Here is a 22,098-nt window from a genome sequence, read left to right on the forward strand (position 1 = left end):
CTTTTTAACTTTGTATTAATCAATGAATCCTGAAAAAATATCACTGAAAAAACACAAACAAATATTGATCAGCACAAATGTTTCCAACATTGATATTAAATCATATTAGAGTGATTTCTGAAGGATCATGTGACACTGAAGACTGGAGTAATGATGCTGAAAATACAGCTTTGATCACAGAAATAAATTATATTTTACTATATATTCACATAGAAAATGGCTGTTAAAATTTTTAATAATATTTCACAATATTTCTGTTTTTACTGTATTTTTGATCAAATAAATGCAGTCATGGTGAGCAGAAGAGTAATGAGAATAGTAATATTTCCAAACTTTTGACTGATACTGTGTGTGTGTGTGTATTAGGCCAATACATTATTTCTTTAAAGACGTTACATAATACTATTGATGTAATATTAATATTTCATTCATCAACCGCTGAAGAGTCCTGCTCAGAACAAAGACAGTGAACGGGACAGTAAACGATACGTAATTAGGTAGTTTATTTGTTCTAAAAAAGTGAAAGGACCAATCCAAAACACGATAACATATTTAAATATCTTCATTTGAAGCCATATTTACAGATGTGCAGGGGTGGGTGTCATAATTAACCCATTAAAAAGGAAAGGAAACATCACCTTTACCAGTCAAAAACATAAATATGTCAAATAGAGGCACTTTTTTTTAACCAGTAAGGTTTTCTTATATAACACTGAATTAGAGATTGAGTGTTACTGTGCATATGGTCGATCTCCTGCAGTCAGGAGGTAAGAGTGTGTTGAGGCTGTACAGAGATCATCCTCATGAAAGCCTTCACTCCATCGTACAGTACGAGAAAGTTCATGCAACTGGTCAAGCTCTGCTTCTGTGGCCTCTGGATGAGGCTGAACGTCACATGAAGTCGCTACGGGATCCTTGGCTTGTTGTTTTCTCCTGTTTCCACAGAGAGAAGCACGAGCTCGTGTTTTCTGCTTGGTGTTGATCTGAGGCACTTGTGGAGCGGAGACAAGCTTCAGACACCCGGCCGGCCCGAGATCACACGTTCAGGATCTCGAACTCCTCTTCCGACTCGAAAAGCTTGTCTGGAGATTCGATGAACTCTAGGAGAAGAATGATGTTCAGGTTATGAAACACAAATTCACTTTGCCACAGTTATCTAGGATGTCTGAGAGTATCTTAGGCCCAGTTTACAGCTGGTATTGAGATGTGTTTTGGTGGATCGGATCACAGGTAGACGAGGGAGACACTTATTCATAACCACTGCGTTCACACAGAACAGGCCCTGTGAGTGCCGTTCGCCACTTCCCACACTTATGTTATGATTTATAAAAACAAAACTGACGGGAGAATGTGCGCACCTGCACGCAAACTCTGACCCATGCGTACGAACATTTGAGACGGAGCAGTTTAGCGACACCGACGGCGATCTGAGGGACCGATGAAGGAAAACCACTTTAAATCTTCATTATGAGTCCTAATCATTAATACAGTGCATGTTCACGATAACAGTTTAAATACATCAAATAATGAACTGTTTTACATCTGATAAACACATTTAGATTAAATATGTCAGTCTCATTAATGGAGTTAAGCACTTAAATTACATGAAATCATTACAGAGACGTTACATTTTTTAGATTCTAATAAATAATATTTGTAGTGGATGCGCTGCTTTTGAACACTTTTCCTGTGGCATGCTGTGCTTTAATGTTTGATTAGCGCATGATAATAGCAGAACAGACATATTTCCACACAAATAGTGATCAATAATGCACAATAAGGCCTCTCTGTTTCCATAAAAAATATAAAGCAATTAAAAATACTATTTGGCCAGTGGAAAAGATTGAGAAAAACTCTCTCTGAAATGTACTTTATACTTTTTGATTTATTTATTCAAAAACAAGGAAAGGATAGGCTACTAAATGATTTTTAACAATGTAATGTGACGCACATCAGTATCTCATATTTTCATAATGTCTTGTACCGTTAAACATGGTATCGCGTGGATGAATATGCAAATGATATGCAGATGAGGATGTGCATAGTAAAAGAGGCGCTGTAAGCTCCACATATGGTTATTTCGGGTGAATTTTGCACAGGTTCTGGTGTACGCACGGTTTTATAAGTCTGAATATTTTTTACCATACGCCATTTTTTGTTTTCAGACGCACATACAGTACTAATCAAAAGTTTGGAAACATTACTATTTTTAATGTTTTTGAAAGAAGTCTCTTATGCTCATCAAGCCTGCAGTTAAAAAAAAACAAAAAAAAAACAAAACAGTAATATTATGAAATATTATTACAATTTAAAATAATGGTTCTCTTTTTTAATATATTTTAAAATGTAATTTATTTTTGTGATGCAAAGCTGAATTTTCATCAGCAAGTACTCCAGTCTTTGGTGTCTTATGATCCTTCAGAAATCATTCTAATATGCTGATTTATGATCAATGTTGGAAACAGTTGTGCTGCTTAATATTTTTTCTATAACCTGAGATACTTTTTTCAGGATTATTTGATGAATAAAAAGTTAAAAAGAACTGTATTTATTTAGAATAGAAATCTTTTGTAACAATATACACTACCGTTCAAAAGTTTGGGAACAATAACTATTTTTTTTAAAAGAAATTAGTACTTTAATTCAACAAGGATGCGTTAAATTGATAAAAGGTGATGGTAACGATTTATATTGTTAGAAATGTTTTTATTTTGAATAAATGCTGTTTTTATGAATAAATGCTGTTAACGTTTTACTCATCAATGAATCCTGAAAAAAGTATTCCAAAAAAATATATTAAACAGCACAACTGTTTCCATCATTGATAATAACTGAGCATCAAATCATCATATTAGAATGATTTCTGAAGGATCATAAGACACCAAAGACTGGAGTACTTGCTGATGAAAATTCAGCTTTGCATCACAAAAATAAATTACATTTTAAAATATATTAAAAAAGAGAACCATTATTTTAAATTGTAATAATATTTCATAATATTACTGTTTTTTTGTTTTGTTTTTTTTTTAACTGCAGGCTTGATGAGCATAAGAGACTTCTTTCAAAAACATTAAAAATAGTAGTGTTTCCAAACTTTTGACTGGTACTGTACACTTTTATTAAGGATCTTACGCACAGATTTATAAATGAGACCGCAGGAGTTTTAATCTCTTCTGTCCTGATGTCTTCCAGGGAAGGGTCTACTGAATCTATGGGCTTTTCAGATCTTTGTTTTTTTCATGTTCGAACCAAACTTAAGTCTTCAGCGGACAAAGTTTAAAGGAGACCTTTTCACAAGATGTAATATAAATGTATGGTGTTTCCAGAATGTGTCTGTGAAATTTCAGCTCAAAACACCCCACAGATCAGTTATTAGAGCCAGTGACGGGAAGTCCGGTTGATTTCCGCGAACCGGTTCTTTCGGACAGTTCGTTTCAATGAACGGTTCACCAGTTCTTTTACGTCCTCGCGTAATGACGTCGATTCTATCATCTCGGCGGATAAAAATACATTCAAATAAAGTAATCATAACTTCAGTTAAATAATAGTAATCATCGTCATCATCATCTTGGATACGTTTCTTACATTTACGTTTTACAAATGAACCCAGTACAGGCGATGAGCAAACGCTGTCTTAAAGATATAAGGTGAATAAACTGGTCTTCATCAACTTCTTATAGAAACCAGGATCCCGCTCATAAAGCTTGAAATACAGGCTAACGTGCACACACAACAGTAAACAGTAAAATACATTTAGGCCTTCATGTTTTGACTGAACAGTTGTTGCATGTTCATCATGTTAATATGTTTTATATAGTTGCATTTGCATTTTCCAGTTCGCTTTATTTGTTATTAAATAAATGTACATTTTTCCAAATTCGCCCCCTCATCGGTTCACCCGTGCTCATGGAACATTTAACAACAATATTAGAAGTATAACATAATTAAAACAAACTTAGAAAAAAAAAAAAAGATTCTTTAAATGTACTTTTAATGCAAAATACATTCTGGATCCAGAAATAAATAAAGCGCTGACTCATAACATTAAAGATTGGGCATTCCTGAAGAATATGTTTTACAGACGTGTTGATACTTGTCTGACATTTTGGTGGTTGTTTCAACAAAACTAAAAAGTTGCAGCATGTCTCGAGTGTGTTTAATACTTATGTTTTGATTAACACATTATAAACACATTTACTTTGCACCCTTAAAACCGTGGCAAGAGTTCACGTCAAATATCAACTTACTTAGAAATTAAATCAGCTGTTCCTGAAAATAATGTTTTAGTATAATAATAAATGTTTAGTTTGACAGTTTTAATCCATTCATTGTGTTTCCAATCTTTAAAATAATACAGTGATAAGACAGTGATTATGTGATAAACATGTTTCCAACATGTTTTATTGTTACGCTTATTGATGTTCAACAAAATTTCGAGTGGAGGGACTGTGTCAGGCATGTTGGAAAGTGAGTAACTTTAGAAGACTGTGAATCGGCGTTGACTCAAGACGCGAACTGTTTTGAACGATTCAGTCTGATTTGGTGAACTGGTTCGACCGGCTCACTAAAAAGAACCGGTTCACTAAAAGAACCGGATATCACTAATTACAGCTTGTCAAATTTGCCCATATTTGGGTGTGAGCAAAAACACTCAGTTTTCATGCGTGTTCCTTTAAATGCAAATGAGCTGCTGCTCCCCGCCCCCTTTCCAGAAGAGGGCGGAGCCTGTGCAGCTCATGCTTCGGATACTCCGGCGCCAACAAGACTGGAGAATCTCACGCAGCCGAACTGTCATTAGCACTGTTCAGCCTCACACGTGTCGATGTCGGACACTGATGGAGACACGGTTTCTGAACGGTTAGTGGATATATTTATGAAGTTGTTGTAGAGTTAAGATGATTCGACTCATCGACTAGCATGTACCGTAATGTTAATCTAAAAATATTTCAGAAACAACTTTTGTGCAAATCCAGCATTGAACTGACCCTCATTTGAGAAGCAATCTGGCGTAAAATGATTTGCTCAAATATATAACACTTTACAGACTTTCTTCAGTACATTTCCTTCATAAATGAAATTCAGCCCCGGTGTCCTCAGTGGCTCAGACGCCGGAGACTCTTATGTTCGTTGGTACATCCAATCACAGAACATTTGTAATGTTTTTTGGCACAGATGTTGTAAATCTCAGCGAGGAAACAGGAATGCTGACTGAGGATCACTCAGGGTGGATCTATGCTAATAGAGTTGCACAGATATTAAAGGGTCGGTTGATTATGATTTGACTTCTCTAACTTTAGTTAGTGTGTAATGTTGCTGTTTGAGCATAAACAACATCTGCAAAGTTACAACGCTCAAAGTTCAAAGCAAAGGGAGATATTTGCTTTTACAGAAATCACTTTTTAAGGACTACAACAAACGGCTGGTAGAGACTACACCACATTCCTCCCGGGTTAGTGACATCACCAACCCTAATATTTACATAAACCCCGCCCCCGGAACACGATTTATAGATTATCAAGACAGAATATGCTAATCAATGACTAGAAGACAACTACACATAAGATACATAAATTCATCAACTAACCATTCAGAAATGTCCTGTTGCTTCTACATGTTGTCTCTTCTTCTTGAGTCTCTCCATCATTGTCTGACTCCGGTTTGAACATAAAAGGCTAAAAGTTTTTGAAATTTTCAGTGCATGTGTGCATGTGTGTGTAAAAGGACACAAGCTGTTGAAGCTCCGCCCTCTGCGCCGGGAGCAGCAGCTCATTTGCATTTAAAGGAACAGACACAAAAACGGTGTGTTTTTGCTCACCCTCAAAAAGAGACAATTTTAACATGCTATATAAATATAAATATCTGTGGGATATTTTGAGCTAGAACTTCACACACACACTCTGGGGACATCAGAGACTTATTTTACATCTTGTGAAAAGGGCATTATGCCACCCCTTTAAGTAAATTTGTAGGCCAAAAATGAGAAGCGAGTTGCATTTTAGCACTTCCGGTTCCATCGTCCCGAAGTCAATGGGTTTTTTGAATGGGGTTTTGGTTAAATGGCTGAAATAAGGTCTGTGGTGAACACAAGCTCAGGACACTTTCATGTTTTATTCTACAACATAAAATACATCCATATTACCCCACTCGTGATTTTTTTAAGCTGTTACGTGTCTTGAAAAAGGGCAAGTGGCCTAACAAGTGTCTAAATGAGTGTAGTGATGGTGACGTTGAATCCGTGGTACCGTGGTGTAGTTCGTTTACAGCCTTCCTTTAGCTTTTTACTCCTGGCATCTAGGCTTCAAAATTCATAAAAGTTGTTCATCTGTGATAATTATCTTGATGGACAAAACGAGCAAGTATCATAAACTTTTGTTGATCACAGAGCTTGTTTTTAGCGATAATCCCAAAGCCTATGGGAAAAGCCAGTGAAAAAATAGTGCGCTTCCCATAATGTTCACTCATTATTCAGTAGACGGAGAGAAGACGGTCTTTTATTGGCTGTTTGAACACACTCGATCACATGAGCACTACGAAAGCAAACCGGTCGAATGTGTTTTCAACTCCCTGAAAGGTGAAAGTGGACGAGCTCAAAGCGTTTCAGACCCGTTTACACCTGTGTTTAGAGTAGTGGTCGACCAATATATCGGCTGATATTTGGCATTTTTAAAATATCGGCATCGGCCGATAAGTTTTTCTGATTGGCCGATATGTTGGAAGCGGGAATTTTATTTTGACGACGCTCCAGACTTTTATTTTGACGGGCGGCGCTGAGAACACCAGCGCCTGAACACACAGTGCTCACCAGTGTTGCCAGATGTACGATAATTATCGTATTTGTACGATAATTTTGACCTCTGTACGATGTACGATCAATAATGGAAAAAATCCTATAATGTACGATAATTTCAGACCTGTGTGACACTTCAAATGATGGTCGTTGTAATCATAGGGTTTCTCATTGATCTAGCTGTGGATTCTACGTCTACCGGGGAAAGAACGTGTAGAGAGAGGGAGCGAGAGACCTTGCGTGTGTGTGCTAGTGTGCCTCACGAAGCGCATGTAAGGACCCAAACAATCAATTGTAAGAACCAATTGTTTACTGGAGTCCAGCTGTGATATCTTGTGAAGTGTGCATTACTGTCAGCATAAACGTGTTACTGCGAGTGACGGTCGGTCTGTGCGAAGTGAGTGAATGCGAACAGAAGATCAGCTTCAGGAGACGCGATCGAAACACTTTAAATCCTTCATTTTAAAATATGCTGTGCTATATCCAGTTGCCAACTGTGTCATATTCATATCGTTTTCACTGTGCTGTATGTAATATTAGCGTTACCTTGTCTTTATTTGATTTAAATATGATCAGAGGTGGACAGTAACAAAGAACATTTACTTGAGTACTGTACTTAAGTACACTTTTTGAGTATCTGTACTTTACTTGAGTATTATTTTTTCTGGAAACTTTTTACTTTAACTTCACTACATTTGAAAGATAAATATCGTACTTTTTACTCCACTACAATTCTGTCAAGGTCCTTGAGTAGAAAGTAACATCAGTCAGTGGATGATTTTGGTTGCAGGGGTTGCATTTTGGTTGGAAATGAAAGTCGGGGTGACGTCAGAACCCGACTGATGTTGGTTTCTGACGTCAACCCGATTTTCATTTTCAACCACAATACAACGTCTGTCCAACGTTGGAGATCAACGTCAATCTGACATTGGATTCTGACATAAACCTGATTTTCATTTTCAACGTTGGGTTTGGTCTTCTAAATGCGACTTTTGTCACTTTTTTGGAGCACACTAGCTTATAGATAACAGTAAGGCTGACATATTCATACTAAAAGCCCAAAAACTTTAAATAGGGCAATATTTGAGTGAACAGCCATCTGGGTGTCCGAAACCATTGTGGACGTTATTGAGTGACTTATTCAATCTCACATTCAATCCCACTGGAACTGTGTTCTAGAAATAAATTTGATATTGATATGAGGTTAGGAAGGCAGGCGTAGCTTCAGAGGCATACGGTACTTTAAGTATTACATACAACAATGCAACAATAATAAAACAATGCATTGACATTTACTTTTTACTTTTAAGTATTTTAAAAATCGAGTACTTCTGTACTTTTACTTAAGTAAAAATAGGTCTTTACAACTTTTACTTGTAACGGAGTAATATTTGACCAGTAGTATCTATACTTTCACTCAAGTAAGGAAGTTGTGTACTTCGTCCACCTCTGAATATGATTACCAGTGCGCACAATATCGCCAGATTACTGAGTGCAATGTTAGTGTTTACTTCCTTTTTATTCACATATTCATATATTTTTAAACAATTACTTTATTTGTGAAAAATACTGTAATAGGATTGCAGATTCAAGAAGTTTCCGTCTAAAGTATAAGCATGTTTATTTTAAAGATTTGCTTTCTAATTTATTTAAAATTTATAAAATATTGATTAAAATAAATATAAAGTATATAATAAAAATATAGGCTTTATATCGGCCATCCTGCTCTCTAAGATATCGTCATCGGCCATCAAAAAACCAATATCGGTCGACCACTAGTTTAGAGTCGTGCACTCGTGATGCGATCGACTGAAACGCATCTTAACACCGTGTGTGAACGGGGCCAAAGGTTTGAGATCCGACATTACCTGCTCCTGTGGTCTGAACCTCTGGTTTGGTGGGAGGAACAAACGGAGGCCAATGAGAGGGATGTTTCTCCACCAGCTCGAACATACGCAAGTTTCTTTTCTTGAGGAGCTCCTTGAAATCAGAGAGAATTATTAAAAGCAAGTTAAAGGTATGAAGCCAGCGAGCAGACGTGCCAGTCTCACCTGCTGAACCAGATCACACCAGCTGTCAAAGTCCTCCTCGCTCTTGCAGAAGAAACCCTAGAGACAAACACTCACGTTTACTGGCCACTCAAACCCAAGCCTGAACACACACTCCACCATCTGGAACTCAGAACGCTCGGCTCATTCTCTCATTCATGCGTTTGGAAGTGAAATGGTCTCAGCATATAAAATAAATGGTTTCACAGGCTCGTTATGTTTTGTAATGTGGACTCATGCATTTTCTGTAAAGCTGCTTTGAAATGATGTGTATTGTGAAAAGCGCTGTACAAATAAACGTGAACTGAATGTTTTCACACATAAGCACAGACAGGCCTTTGATTAAAGCGATATGTTCTCAATTACAATTCTGACAATTGTACATACTTTCATTTTAGGGTGTAAAATACAATCAACAGTATGCAAAAGATCTGAGGATAATATTAATGATAACTTTACATAATAATTGCAATATCAAACATCAATATTCTGATTCTTTTTTTGCTTCGTGTAACAGAAGGTGCCCAAGCATTTAAGAACGGACAAAAATCCAGCTTGATTGAGGGACGTGGGCTCAAAGTAAAAACTGTATTTAACTGCATTATATCTAACTGTGTTTTATTAAAATGCACATTTAAAAAAAATTCAATTTTCTACATTTCGCTGCAAAAAATCAACAACAACAACAAACAAACACACACTGGTGGGCCAAATCTAAAAGATCTCTGATCTAAATGATCTAGATGAGTTTTTGTTTTTAAATATTACTATTTAGGTACTCTTATTTCACTTTTAGCATTAGTTAGTTTTAGTTTTGATTAATTTCTAGATCAGTGCTTAAATTTTCTATATGTCATAATCATTTCTTAACAAACAAGTATTCATTACTTCAATAAGCTCATTGTTTCTGCCGTACTGTAATGTGGACTCTTGCATTTTCTGTAAAGCTGCTTCGAAACGATGTGTATTGTGAAAAGCGCTATAAAAAAAAGTGAATTGAATATTGCATTTTAAATAAATTTGGGCACTGATCTGCCAAGTTTGCACCTTTATTCTGGGTAATGTCGCTCAAGCAATCGGATCAATGTTTCTGTACTTTTCCCATGATTCACAGTTTCTGTGCCATTCTCATTATTTTGAAACCGGTCTGATGACTCCCTACTGGAGTTTCCCTTTTCGGGAAATACACACAAAATGATGTCAAAATATCCTCGTAATCACAGTCAGATTTGTCTTAAGTGAACGTTAACAGTTGAGAAAGAAAACGTGTATCAGTGTATTGGATCTGTGCAGCTCTTAAAGGGACAGCAGCCTAATAAACCGTTTAATTATTAATTAACGTTAATTAAAATCTCTCGACTGAATCACTTTTGTAGCTTTAATAAGATTAATCTTTATTTCATTTATACAGTGAAGATGCAGTGTTATTTTACATTTTAATGTCTGTACCTGAACGTTGTTTAGCTGTATTTATTTGTGCTATCGCTAATTTGTTTATTTGCTCTTATTTTTTTACTGACTGTTTCCTTGTCTTTAATAATGTTTGAACCTTATATTAGTTAGGCTAGTTGTATTTTTGTTAAAACCATAGGCAAATGTTCTTTGAGTAAGTGTTCAATGGTATTCAATGTTTTGCAAAAAGACACAGAATAAATATGTTTGATATCTAAATGTTTTACTTATTTATTTATTGTTTACCTTATTGGAATTGAATCTGGGAATCAATAAGAATCAGAATCAAAAAGTAGAATCAGAATTGCTAAAATTCAAACAATACCCAAACCTAGCCTTGGTGAGCAAGGCCCTGTGTACAGCTGGTGTTTAGATGTGTTTCAGTCGATCGGGTCACTAGTGGACGACTCTAAACACAGGAGTAAACGGGTCTAAAACGCTTTGAGCTCGTCCACTTCCTCCACTTCCATTCGACCGGATTGCTGTCGTAGTGTAAACGCTCATGTGATCGAGTGTGTTCAAACAGCCTCTAAAAGACCGTCTTCTCTCCGTCTACTGAATAATGAGGGAACATTATGAGAAGAGCTCGAGCCGGACGGGTTTAATCTTTATCAGCTGGAGACACGAGTTCGGTTTGAAGAGGGAAATCGAGCCAAACACACTGTTCTCTCAGCGTTCCTGATTTCTAACACACACTCACAGCGCTCGGCTGATCTTGTGGCTGTAAGAGATTGTGTGATCTTATTTCGTCCATTAGACTGAAAGATCTGAGAAAGCTCACATTTACCCGCTCATAGACCCTCCTCTGAAGAAGTGGTGGAGAGTGGATTAAAACACCAGGTGTAAACGGGGATGTGTCTCCCTCGTCTGCTTGTGATCCGATCCACCAAAAAGCATTGTCAACACCAGCTGTAAACTGGGCCTTAGAGCAGTTTTTCAAAACCATGACACATCTCAAACATTTGACCCATGGTTTATCTTGGGTGGGGAGAAGTGCTAGACGAGGTTAGGCTGAAGGGAAGCACACAGAGTCTGATCTCTCACCAGTGCAACCGAAGGGTCCAGGCTGGTGATCTTCATGCGGTGAGGGGTCCTCTGGCAGTGATAGCTCTGGTCGTCCACAGCACTGCCTGACTCAGAGTCCACGGCCTGCTGCGTAGTGTGAGGGTCCAGATAGATCAACTCGTCATCTGAAGAAGCACAAATGAGAATGCATCCATGACACATTTTCCAGGATAAAGCATCACTTTTTTTATTCATTTTCATAGGAATCATTATCTGCGTCTCCACTGTCGGGCCAGTGCGAGCCGGGGCACTAAACAGGGCCAATATGGCGACCGTTGACGTTCGACCTTGAGTGTGTGGGCCAGTACTTCCGGTGATCTGACAGCGAGAGCGAGTGACAACAGCGACCGAGGTCCATTGCCAGAGATAATTTTTCACAATGAGTGTTTTTAGGATTCAAGAGAGACGACTTGCCTTTCAGAGGGTGACAGCCTCAGCACTTCATCGCTGTGTGCCGTTATGTACCGTTTCGTCGCGTTACAACAGAGAAGTCAGCGTTCATGCATTCCCCGTTGACGCTGCGGTACGGGCCGAGTGGATGAGAAGATCCGGAGGATGACTTCAACCCGACCACATTTTTAAATGCATATAATTTTCAGTGTATTTCACCTGTGCGTTTCTGTGCTTTCTACTACTGCATTTATTTTGTGCAAGTGAGATGAGTAAAGATCTGTTTCATAAATCATTATTTGTCTAGTGTTTATAAGCAGCACATACAGTATTTTACTACGTGTAAAATATACACAAACTTGCCTATATTAAATTGTCTGTGGTACCTACAGTTAAAAATGTAAATGTAAAATATGTGATGATAATATTGATCGAACAATTGATGCAAGTAAGTGAAAATATATGCGCAGAATTGAGAAAATAGTATTTATGGAGATAAACTGTAGCCTATCACAGGGCAAACGTGTGAATGTTCACGCTGCATTTATGCAAACAACTCTAATCGTAGTTGTAACTCTATATTTACAGTAGGCATAACTGGCATTGCGTATGCAGCATGAATCAAACACAATCTTCTGTTCATGAACATTTGTATTTCATTCATTAATCTGACTATGCATCCGTGCATTTAATTGCCGTGATAGTAATATGGATCTTAGTAGTATTTTAAGTGATATTATTGATTCTATAAACAACTATAAGAGATCATTTTCGGCTTTCTGCACCGGGCGTAATGCGAAACCGGAAGTGTCTACCCGCACACTCTCTGATCGGAAATCCAACATGGCGGCCACGTGCAACTAGCCTATAGCCTCGAACCTGGAGCACAAAACCACGCTCGGGCCAGAAGCTCCGCAGCGCTTCACTAAAACACGCCTCTCTGGAACAACGTCACACAAACTCATCATTTCACCAACAAATGGACTATTTAAATGAGAAATGAGTGGAAACTAGCGAGATCGCAAACGATAAAAGAGACCGTTTGCTGACATTTTTGTTGTTTACTTGAAGATTTATAACCCAAGCAATCAATGTTTTACACTAATTGACATATACATTGACCTTAATGAATCAATTTGTGTCAAGATTGCACATTAGTCACACAGAAAGTTGCTTTATTTTGTGACGTATGCAGAGCTACATATGAATCTCAGACAGTCCTGTATAACGACATACTGACAGATAAAATACATACAGGACTGTGATCGCCTATATGATTTGTCTTGATTTCTTCAAGCGGCCGTATTTACCACGTTTACTATGGTAATGGTTAGCGCGCATCTTTTGCATCGCGTATAAATATTTCTGCCTTATACGGTGACCAGAATCCACATCGGATCACAAACAGAAGATATTCAAACACTCACTGCTGTCTGAAAGTGAGTTTTGAGCTAAAATGATTGTAAAAGTCTTTAAAGCGGATGCTAGCTGGTACATGAAGTCTTCCGTCGCTCGTTCGCCCTGGAAGTGACCGTGGAAACGCGACTGGCACACACTAACACACTCGCTTTTGGCCCGGCAGTGGAAGCACGGCTGTTGCGGAAGAATCATCAGAGTTTCAAAACTTAGCCTGAGAAAACTCACCAATAAATCCAATAAAATAAAAGGCCAGGTTGGGCTTTCCTCCCAAAACACCACATGACTGAGGCATCTTGAAACACTCCTAGAAAAAGAAGATATGAAACATGTGACACATGAAGGGCCATCATCATGCACTTGGGCTGAACATCAGAGAAGCGTCATACTTTGAAGGCCTGAATGTAGACGGGGTTGATGCTGTTGATGCCCATTCGCAGAGGAATGACCAGGAGCAGGGGCCTCCAGTCCAGGGGCCGTTGTGTGTGAAGATGAAGAGCCTCTGAACCGCTCCGGCCCGACACACACTCCCGACCCGGCTGCTGACACTGCTTCTCTGCTCGTCAAGAAGAGTGTAAGAGAGAAACAAGAAGAGTTAAAGGGGCAGTGTGTCATTTTAGCGGCATCTAGTGGTGAGGTTGTGAATTGCACCCGACAGGAAGTGATGTCGTCGTCTGAGACAGCAGAGAGTAGCCAGTTAATCAATGAGGATTCTTTACAAAGATAAATTAAGAAATTAGGTTTACTTGATTGTTCAGTAAAACGATATGTTATTGTGAATATTATTGTTACTTGTTCATCATTGTGTCAGTGTTTTATTCGCTAGCTTTAGCTCGCTTCTTCATACGAAGAACAACATAGTGACGAAACGCTTTTGTCCGTTCAGGGCCACTGTAGAAACATGTCGATGTAAGGAGACCCGCGGTGTGTGTAGAGAGAAATGCCTCATTCTAAGGTAATAAAACCATAACGGTTCATTATGTAAGGTCTTTATACGCCACTGAAAACATAGTTATGTTTATGATACTGCATTTCTGTCAACAGATCCTCTTAAATATTACACACTGCACCTTTAAGGTTGATTATTCGTGTTCCCCCACAATCCCTCCAGCATTGTGATAATGGCGAAGAACTATCAACTTTGGCAACCACCAATGGACCTTGTCAGCCTTTCTAATGAAGTCAGGCCAGAGGAGAACTGCCAAGGGTTTTCTCTCTCCATTTCTGTCACCTGATGAGGTCTGGGTTTCTTGCCACTAGCAATGTTTCCATCCAAATTTGCGAATTTAATTTATGCACAAAATTGGAATATCTTATAAAACACTTGCGAATGAATCAGTTTTTCAAACCCATGTGTTCAAGAGAACAAAATCATCACTTGACGCAAATTACTCAAAATATCAGTAATAAAAACTCCATCATAAACGAGTGTCTCAGAGCGTCAGACGAGACTCAATAAACGTCTTATTATAAACGTCTTATTATAAAAATATTTATCCACCTCGTTTGAGCGCACAAGGTTTTTTATCCACATTTTTAGAAATTATGCACATCTCTGCATTTCCATTAAGCATTTTTTGTGCAATATCCAAAAATTTGCACAGAAATATGTGGATGGAAACAGCTAGTGTCTGTCGCCTTTGGCTTGCTTAGTTGTGGTTTAAAACACAATTAATATTCAGTAATATTATCAATTTTACTGCGCATACACCATCGGATGAGAACACAACTGAATAATGACACTACTTTACAGCTGAAAGCCAAGTTTTCTAACTGATGAACTTTGCAACATTTACACTTATTTTGATGCTTTAAAACAATCTGTCTTGTATAAAGCACTATATAAATAAATGTGACTTGACTAATCAGAAAAAGACACTTACTGATGTCTTCAATGACGACTGTGTTGTCCATGGACACATACACAGCCAGAGTATTCCAGTCATCAAACAGGGCCAGTTTCCTGCAAGCAAACACACACTGGCCATTAGCTCACCCCAACCTTTGGGCACAAACGACCTTGTAACCAATCAGATCAACGTGTGATCGTCAACCAGTGGATCTCTGAGCTGAGTGAGTGAGTGGAGGCGGGGTCATTTGCATATTCATAGAACCGCAAATACTAAATGAGGCAAGGGTGTCGAGTTACATTCAAGATATTTTAAGGCATGAAGATTTTTTTTCAAGGAAAACATGCTTAAATATGTAATTTTGGTGATCAGAGATGAGTTTTAAGGGATGAAATGATCGACTACAGGGGGACTTTAAAAAAGTTGGAAGTGTAAAAAAGCAGGTCCTTTTAATCCAGATCACTGGATTTGGGGGGGTGGAATGTGTAAAACCACTTCTTCAAAATAAGGACAAACAACATGTGTAACATGTGTACATGTGTAACAACAAAATATTATTTTCAAGAATGTTTGGCATAGAAGAAAAGACACTTGCTTGAGTACTTGCGCCACTGTGTTCGGTCCATACCATTCTCCCACAGACTTGCCCTCGCCAACGCCCATCTGAGCTGCACACACACACACACGCACACACACACACACACACAATACACAGACTTCAGTACCACTGCTGTACAGCACACACACACACACTCTTGTACATCTATCTTTATGAGGTCATTCATTGACACAATGCAATCTCTAGCCGCTTACCCTAACCTTCACAACCCATCACAACTAAGTGCCTAACCCGACCCCTGACCCTAAACCGACCCTTAACCTCATTATAACCTTATCCCTAAAACCAAGTCTTGACCCTCAAACAGGCCTTTAAAGGCTCTCAGAGAGTGACGACCGGCCAACATGTCCTTACTTTACTCTCTCTGTCCTCACTCCAATGCTCTAAAACTCAAACTGGTCCTCACAAAGATAGTTGTACAAGTACACACACACACACACACACACACACACACACAGTAAGCCTCACCCATCTGATGTATGGAGTAGCAGCTGTCCTTCTTGTCTAGGAAGCAGCTCAGGATCCGGTGATACTCTCTGGGCTGATGTTTCTCTGGATCCCACCGCCAGTCTAGAGCAGTGAAGCAGAGAGGCGTTCATAACCCTTCACTACAGTATCACAGAGTACAGTAGGAGTAGCGTGATAGTAGCTAATCCGGTGTGTGATATTGGCAAAAAATTATAATCTCAATATTTTCTGGGATTTTCTCGATAACGATAATTAAAGGTCCTGTATTATGCCCCTTTTCACAAGATGTAAAATAAGTCTCTGATGTCCCCAGAGTGTGTATGTGAAGTTTCAGCTCAAAATACCCAACAGATCATTTTTTACAGCATGTTTAAATTGTCATTTTTTGGGGCACAGAAAAACGTGCTGTTTTAGTGTGTGCCCTTTAAATGCAAATAAGCTGCTGCTGGACGACCCAGGGGGCGGAGCTTCATGAGCTCGCGCTCAGTCTCTCAGGACAATATCACCTCACGGAATGATGATAATATCAGAAACTCAGTAACGGTGTTCATTTCGAGTCGGACAATAATGCCTACAGAGTCAGAGTGCTGTATAGAGATGGAACAGGTATAGTTTAGTAGTTTAATTACGGTTATTATAACGTATTTGTCATCTGCTTGTATGTATCCATTATTTATTAATAGCCTACAAGTCTGCTGTTTCGGACCAGATCCGAATGATGATCAAACATGTACTGATGAGTTTAATAAAGTTTATTGTACATCACACAAAAGATGAAGCGTCAGTTTTACTCCAGAAAATCACCGTAAGAGCTGAGTAAACACAGTGACAGTAAGTTATAAGAAGTGCGCAAGTACATAAACGAATTTCGGTAGAGTTGAGGGAGCAACTGTGGGCAGAGGTTAGTCAAAAAACTGTTCTAGTGACGTCATTAAAGAAGGAAGTAGAGGGATGTAGTCCAAACGGGCCGTTCGATGTAGGCGACTTCTGTTAAATAAAATATCTCGCTTGGCATTGAACTTTGAGCTTTATAATTTTACAGATATTATTTATACTCTAACAACAACATTACACACTAACTAAAGTTTGAAACATGGGATCACGAAGAACGGGACCTTTAAACGCTATTTTGCCGAGTGTGTTGTTGTGTTGATGCCTTTCCAGGTTTAGGACTGCCGTGAACAGCCGACTACTACAGTTCTGGATATTCTTCATGTTCTGAGCGGTGGTCAGTTCACAGCAGTGACAGAAATCAGCTTTTCCAGTAAGTTTAAATGGATTTTTACCTTTTATGGGCATGTTTAACTTTATAAAGCCAGCTAATTAAATGTATGCATCATCTTTTGTGTCAAAATTCTTACATTTAATCAATATCAATCATATAATCATTAGGAAACACAGACGCTGCATCTGAAGTGACGTTTATATACATTTACTCAGGCTGTTTAATGCAGCTCAGAGGGACATGAATGCATTTAAACTGCAGTTACACATGCTGTAATAATGTGCTGATGTTTTAAACATAAGACATTAAATATTGATATTTGAAATAGTAGGTGACAGCAAGTCAGTTTTAATGAGATTCAACCAATTCGTTCAAATGGCTGATTCATTCGGGAACGAAGCATTTGACTCTCAAAGTGAAAATCCAGCATTTAATGTAGTTTATACTGTATGTCTATGTGGTGTTTTTAATATGCTTTAAGACTAACCATGTGTAAATTCATAAGTCGACACCATTGCTGAGTATTTCCTCCTTAAAACTGCAGTGAACCAAAGACAGTCTCAAAAACACGCTTTGAAATCGCTGGTGTTTCTGACGTCACAAACGACCTTGTAACCAATCAGATCAACGTGTGATCGTCAACCAGTGGATCTCTGAGCTGAGTGAGTGAGTGGAGGCGGGGCTCATTTGCATATTCATAGAACCGACATACTAAATGAGGCAAGGGTGTCGAGTTACATTCAAGATATTTTAAGGCATGAAGAATTTTTTTTCAAGGAAAAAACATTTAAATATGTCATTTTGGTGATCAAAGATGAGTTTTAATAGATAAAATGATCGACTACAGGGGGACTTTAACTATATTAAATGATATAAATATAAAAGACATACAAAGGTAGTTTTGCCCCTTATCTTGAATATCGACGCATTATAAATGCATTTTATAGAGTAAATCACACAGTAAATCACACACACGTCTAACCCACTAGACTACATCACGTAGTGTATGTGTGCACCTATAAAGTGAGGGATATACTCAATAACGCCAGATCGCACATCGTTAAAACGACAATTACAATGTAATGTCAATATAATGTTACTTTAATGTCAATGTAATGACAATTACAATATTAGCGCAACCCGTTTCAGCTCCTTCACCAATCTGGGAGACATCTATTAACTTCTTGTTTATTGAACTGTTGTATAAAATCAATATCACATTTGTAACCATAACCATGCTGATACTTGGAGAAAAATGGCATCTTCATGTGATGTTAATACTATGTTATTGATATTCAATAACGTCAGAACGCACATCGTTAAAACGACAATTACACTATTATCGTAACCCGTTACGATCTGTGCGGCGTTTGCTCACCTCGTCCGAGGTGCCGGCACACCAACGCCTGCGCCAGGATCATCTGTCCACAGCGGAGCATGCACCCCCATCCCGCATCCGACGAAGGGCCTGTTCCTCCTGAGGACACAGACACACTCAACCTGTATTTATACAGCACAGTATATGGTCACCAAGTAAGACATGTTCCTGGGTCAACATATTTTGTCCTTACCCTAACCCTACCCCTAAACCTAACCCTACCCATAAGTTATTCCTAAAATCAGAGGTGAATTACACTGATGTCGAAGCACCTCACCCTGGGTCTTAGCCTAAACTTGACATAAACTGTAAACTTGTCCCTCAAATCTGATTGGTTGATTGGAAAGTTGTTCCAGGGTCAGCAAAGATGTTGATCCAGGAACATGTGGTACTTGGTGAAATCACGTTCTCCCACAATATATACAGCCGAAGCCGACCAGCGTGCTTCACAAAACAACACGTCCGACGTGGGGAAGAGACATTTAGAAAAGTAGAAGATTATAAAAGACAATATTCCTAAAATTCCTGGGAAAGCAAGAACTGATGAGGATGTAAATGTGTACCTTGACATGCAATGCAAGTCGCATTGCCAAATGCATAAATGTAAAATACATAGCTAAAAAAAACTCGGACACACTTCTCTGCACACGAACACACTGGCTTGAATCAGATCCACTAGTTTCCTCTCCACTTACCTATAGGAGAAAACTTCTTCCTGTATGTGAACCACAGTCGCGATCGCACGTCCGAGAGCAGCTCTGATTTCTCTGGAAGAGATACAATGATGTTCGTTTTAGCTTAAGGATTTAAGTAACACTGTTTTACAGTGTCTTTGTTATACGTTTATTCGTTGGCCGATATATAACTATTATCTGATAATTATTAAACCGATATATAATTATTATCGGCCAATTTGTTTTTCCTCCCTTCCTGATAAGTGACTTTTATTTTCGACACTGCTGAGAATCCAGTGCTTTATTTTATTTGAGAATTTTTTTTTTTTTCTAGGGATGCACAATATATCAGCCACCTTATCGGTACCAGTTGATATATGTCATTTTTAATTTGATCATTATCGGCCCGATAATTTTTTTTGTCTGATATATTAAAGCTGATAAATAATGTATTATTTCCTTCAGCTGAGACTCTTCAGATGCGCACTGTTCAACATGATGGCTTTGAATTGCTTGAAATATGATTGAAATCACTTCAAAAAAGGAAAATACGGTTCAGTGCAACAAGTCTGTCATATCGGCTACATAAAATAATAATGAGAAGATCATTATAATTGTGTGTTGGAAATGGATTTAATGTTGAGACTTTTGCTTTGTAATCAGGCTCTCAGAAATGATATAAAAATGTGGATTTAGATTTATCGGCCAATATATCGGTCATCGGCTTTCAAACATAAAGGATTATCGGTTATCGTATCGGCCAAAATGTTCATATAATCGGTGCATCCCGAACTCTTTCCCAGCGCACACAGACTTGCCAGATCAGCGAGGGCACTGTTGCTTACAGTGCTTACTGCCTTTTTGTTACAGGGCTATATGTAAGAATTTTCATGTATTAATCGCTTTTTTTATTGCCAATGTGTGAACAGCTTGTAACCAAATGAAATAAAAGACTTCCACGCCTTCCTAGGTTGTCTATGAAAGCCTGTAGACTGATATTTACATGAAGGACTTTGTTTTTGCTGGGAGAATCATAAGGATGTGACGTTTACACACGCTCCCGAGAGCCTCTCTTCCGTTCACATGAAATTAATGCAAATACAGCGTTCAGGATAATGCCGAAAGAGCCATTCTGTATATATATATATATTAGGGCTGTGAAAAGATTAATCACGATTAATCGCATCCAAAATAAAAGTTTGTGTTTACATAATATATGTGTGTGTACTACTGTGTATAATTATTTTGTATATATAAATACACACACATGCATGTATATATTTAAGAAATATAAATATTTGCAATATAAATATTTTATATATAAATAACACATTTTTCTGAAATATATACATGCAAGTGTGTGTATTTATATATATACAAAATAATTATACACAGTAGTACAGTACACACACATATATTATGTAAACACAAACTTTTATTTTGGATGTGATTAATCGTGATTAATCTTTTCACAGCCCTAATATATATATATATATGTATATATCTCACCATGCTCAGCATCGGCCATCAAAATAACCAATATCAGTTGATTACATGTACTTACCATAGTAATAACAGTAATTATGCATAATTACATGCAACTAATCCTCAACTAAATCCTAATCCTACCCTAACCCTATAGTAAGTACATGTAGTTAATTATTATTACTCAGTGCTTAAAAATATAATTACACTGTAACAATGACACCTTAAAATAAAGTGTAACCGTAATGACAGTAAATGATGCGTAATTACAAGCAACTAAACCTCAACCAAACCTTAAGGTTAGCACATGTTGTTAATTAATATTACACAGTACTTACTTGTATAATTACATTGTAATAAGGACACCAAATATCTTAATTAGTGGTAAACTAATATGGCTTTTGAGGCTTGAGCAGGGTAGCTGATATAATGCAAATTCCCATTCAGTAATAGTGAATGTGTTGAAATATTGATCTGATTTTGCATTATGAACTTGTGGCATGTCTTACTTGTTTTAACATTGTAACACTCTCCCAGGATCCACACTGGCTCGTCGGCTTCAGGAAGCTCTTCTAGATACTCGGAAAACTGATTCTCATACTTGGCTAGAACTGGAGAGATTAGAGTTGCGACACACTGTCAACATGCATTGCTTGCACTTTCTGTCACCCTGAAACCCTGATGAAGCAATGGTAATACCATAATAGTTACATGGTCATGTACTTTGTATTTACTGGGTACTCCGAGGTACTTAAATACCATGGTACATATCTTCAAAACATGGTATATGTCCACAAACATGGTATTACCACGGTAATTTGCAACGACGTATAGACTGTGAACAACAACAACAACAACAGGGACTCGTGGAATAAACAAACTCTATTTGTCTGCATTTGTAAGTCAGAGATTCACAGGCCACTGTAGAACAATGAGAAAACTTGAAACTCAGTAACGAAATTTCCTCTGGAAGAATCCCTAGCAGATTTTACTAGACTTTTGTCGACGCTTTTATAACTTAAGACGTCACCTGAACATTGTCGGTGGAATAAATCGATACTTTGCAGACCAATTTCGTATTTATTTTAACCATAAATTCCCTACCTGCCTCCATCCTCGGCCGTCATCGGATACAAATACATCGCGGTGCACTGTGGGTAATGTAGTCGAAGTCTGAGGCGTTCCAATAGTTGACGGCGCCATAAAAACTACAATGACCAGATTTTGAGGCTGAGACGCGG

The 22,098-nt window shown here is 38.0% G+C and overlaps 1 protein-coding gene across 1 annotated transcript; it reads right to left on the bottom strand.

The window, feature by feature from the left end:
- Positions 1-484: 484 nt before the first annotated feature.
- Positions 485-22,010, bottom strand: atg4a (autophagy related 4A, cysteine peptidase). Its single transcript, XM_084137865.1, has 13 exons — positions 21,962-22,010; positions 21,367-21,468; positions 19,394-19,465; positions 18,699-18,797; positions 16,096-16,197; positions 15,604-15,676; positions 15,042-15,121; positions 13,548-13,714; positions 13,387-13,465; positions 11,332-11,477; positions 8,839-8,895; positions 8,656-8,767; positions 485-1,100 (listed from the first exon to the last, which is right to left on the bottom strand). Exons 1-13 carry the CDS (start codon positions 21,969-21,971, stop codon positions 1,036-1,038), a joined length of 1,164 nt encoding a protein of 387 aa, XP_083993991.1. The 5' UTR covers positions 21,972-22,010; the 3' UTR covers positions 485-1,035.
- Positions 22,011-22,098: the final 88 nt, after the last annotated feature.

Source organism: Abramis brama, assembly GCF_963993115.1.
Source record: "Abramis brama genome assembly, chromosome: 15".
NCBI lineage: Eukaryota > Metazoa > Chordata > Actinopteri > Cypriniformes > Leuciscidae > Abramis > Abramis brama.

Bases quoted from the DNA above. Each gene is read 5' to 3' on its own strand.
- atg4a (XM_084137865.1), bottom strand. The intron at 16,198-18,698 runs GTGAGCAAACGC...TCACTGCTCTAG, and splicing joins GTGCCGGCACCTCGGACGAG to ACTGGCGGTGGGATCCAGAG. The intron at 1,101-8,655 runs GTAATGTCGGAT...TTCTTCTCCTAG, and splicing joins GGTTCAGACCACAGGAGCAG to AGTTCATCGAATCTCCAGAC.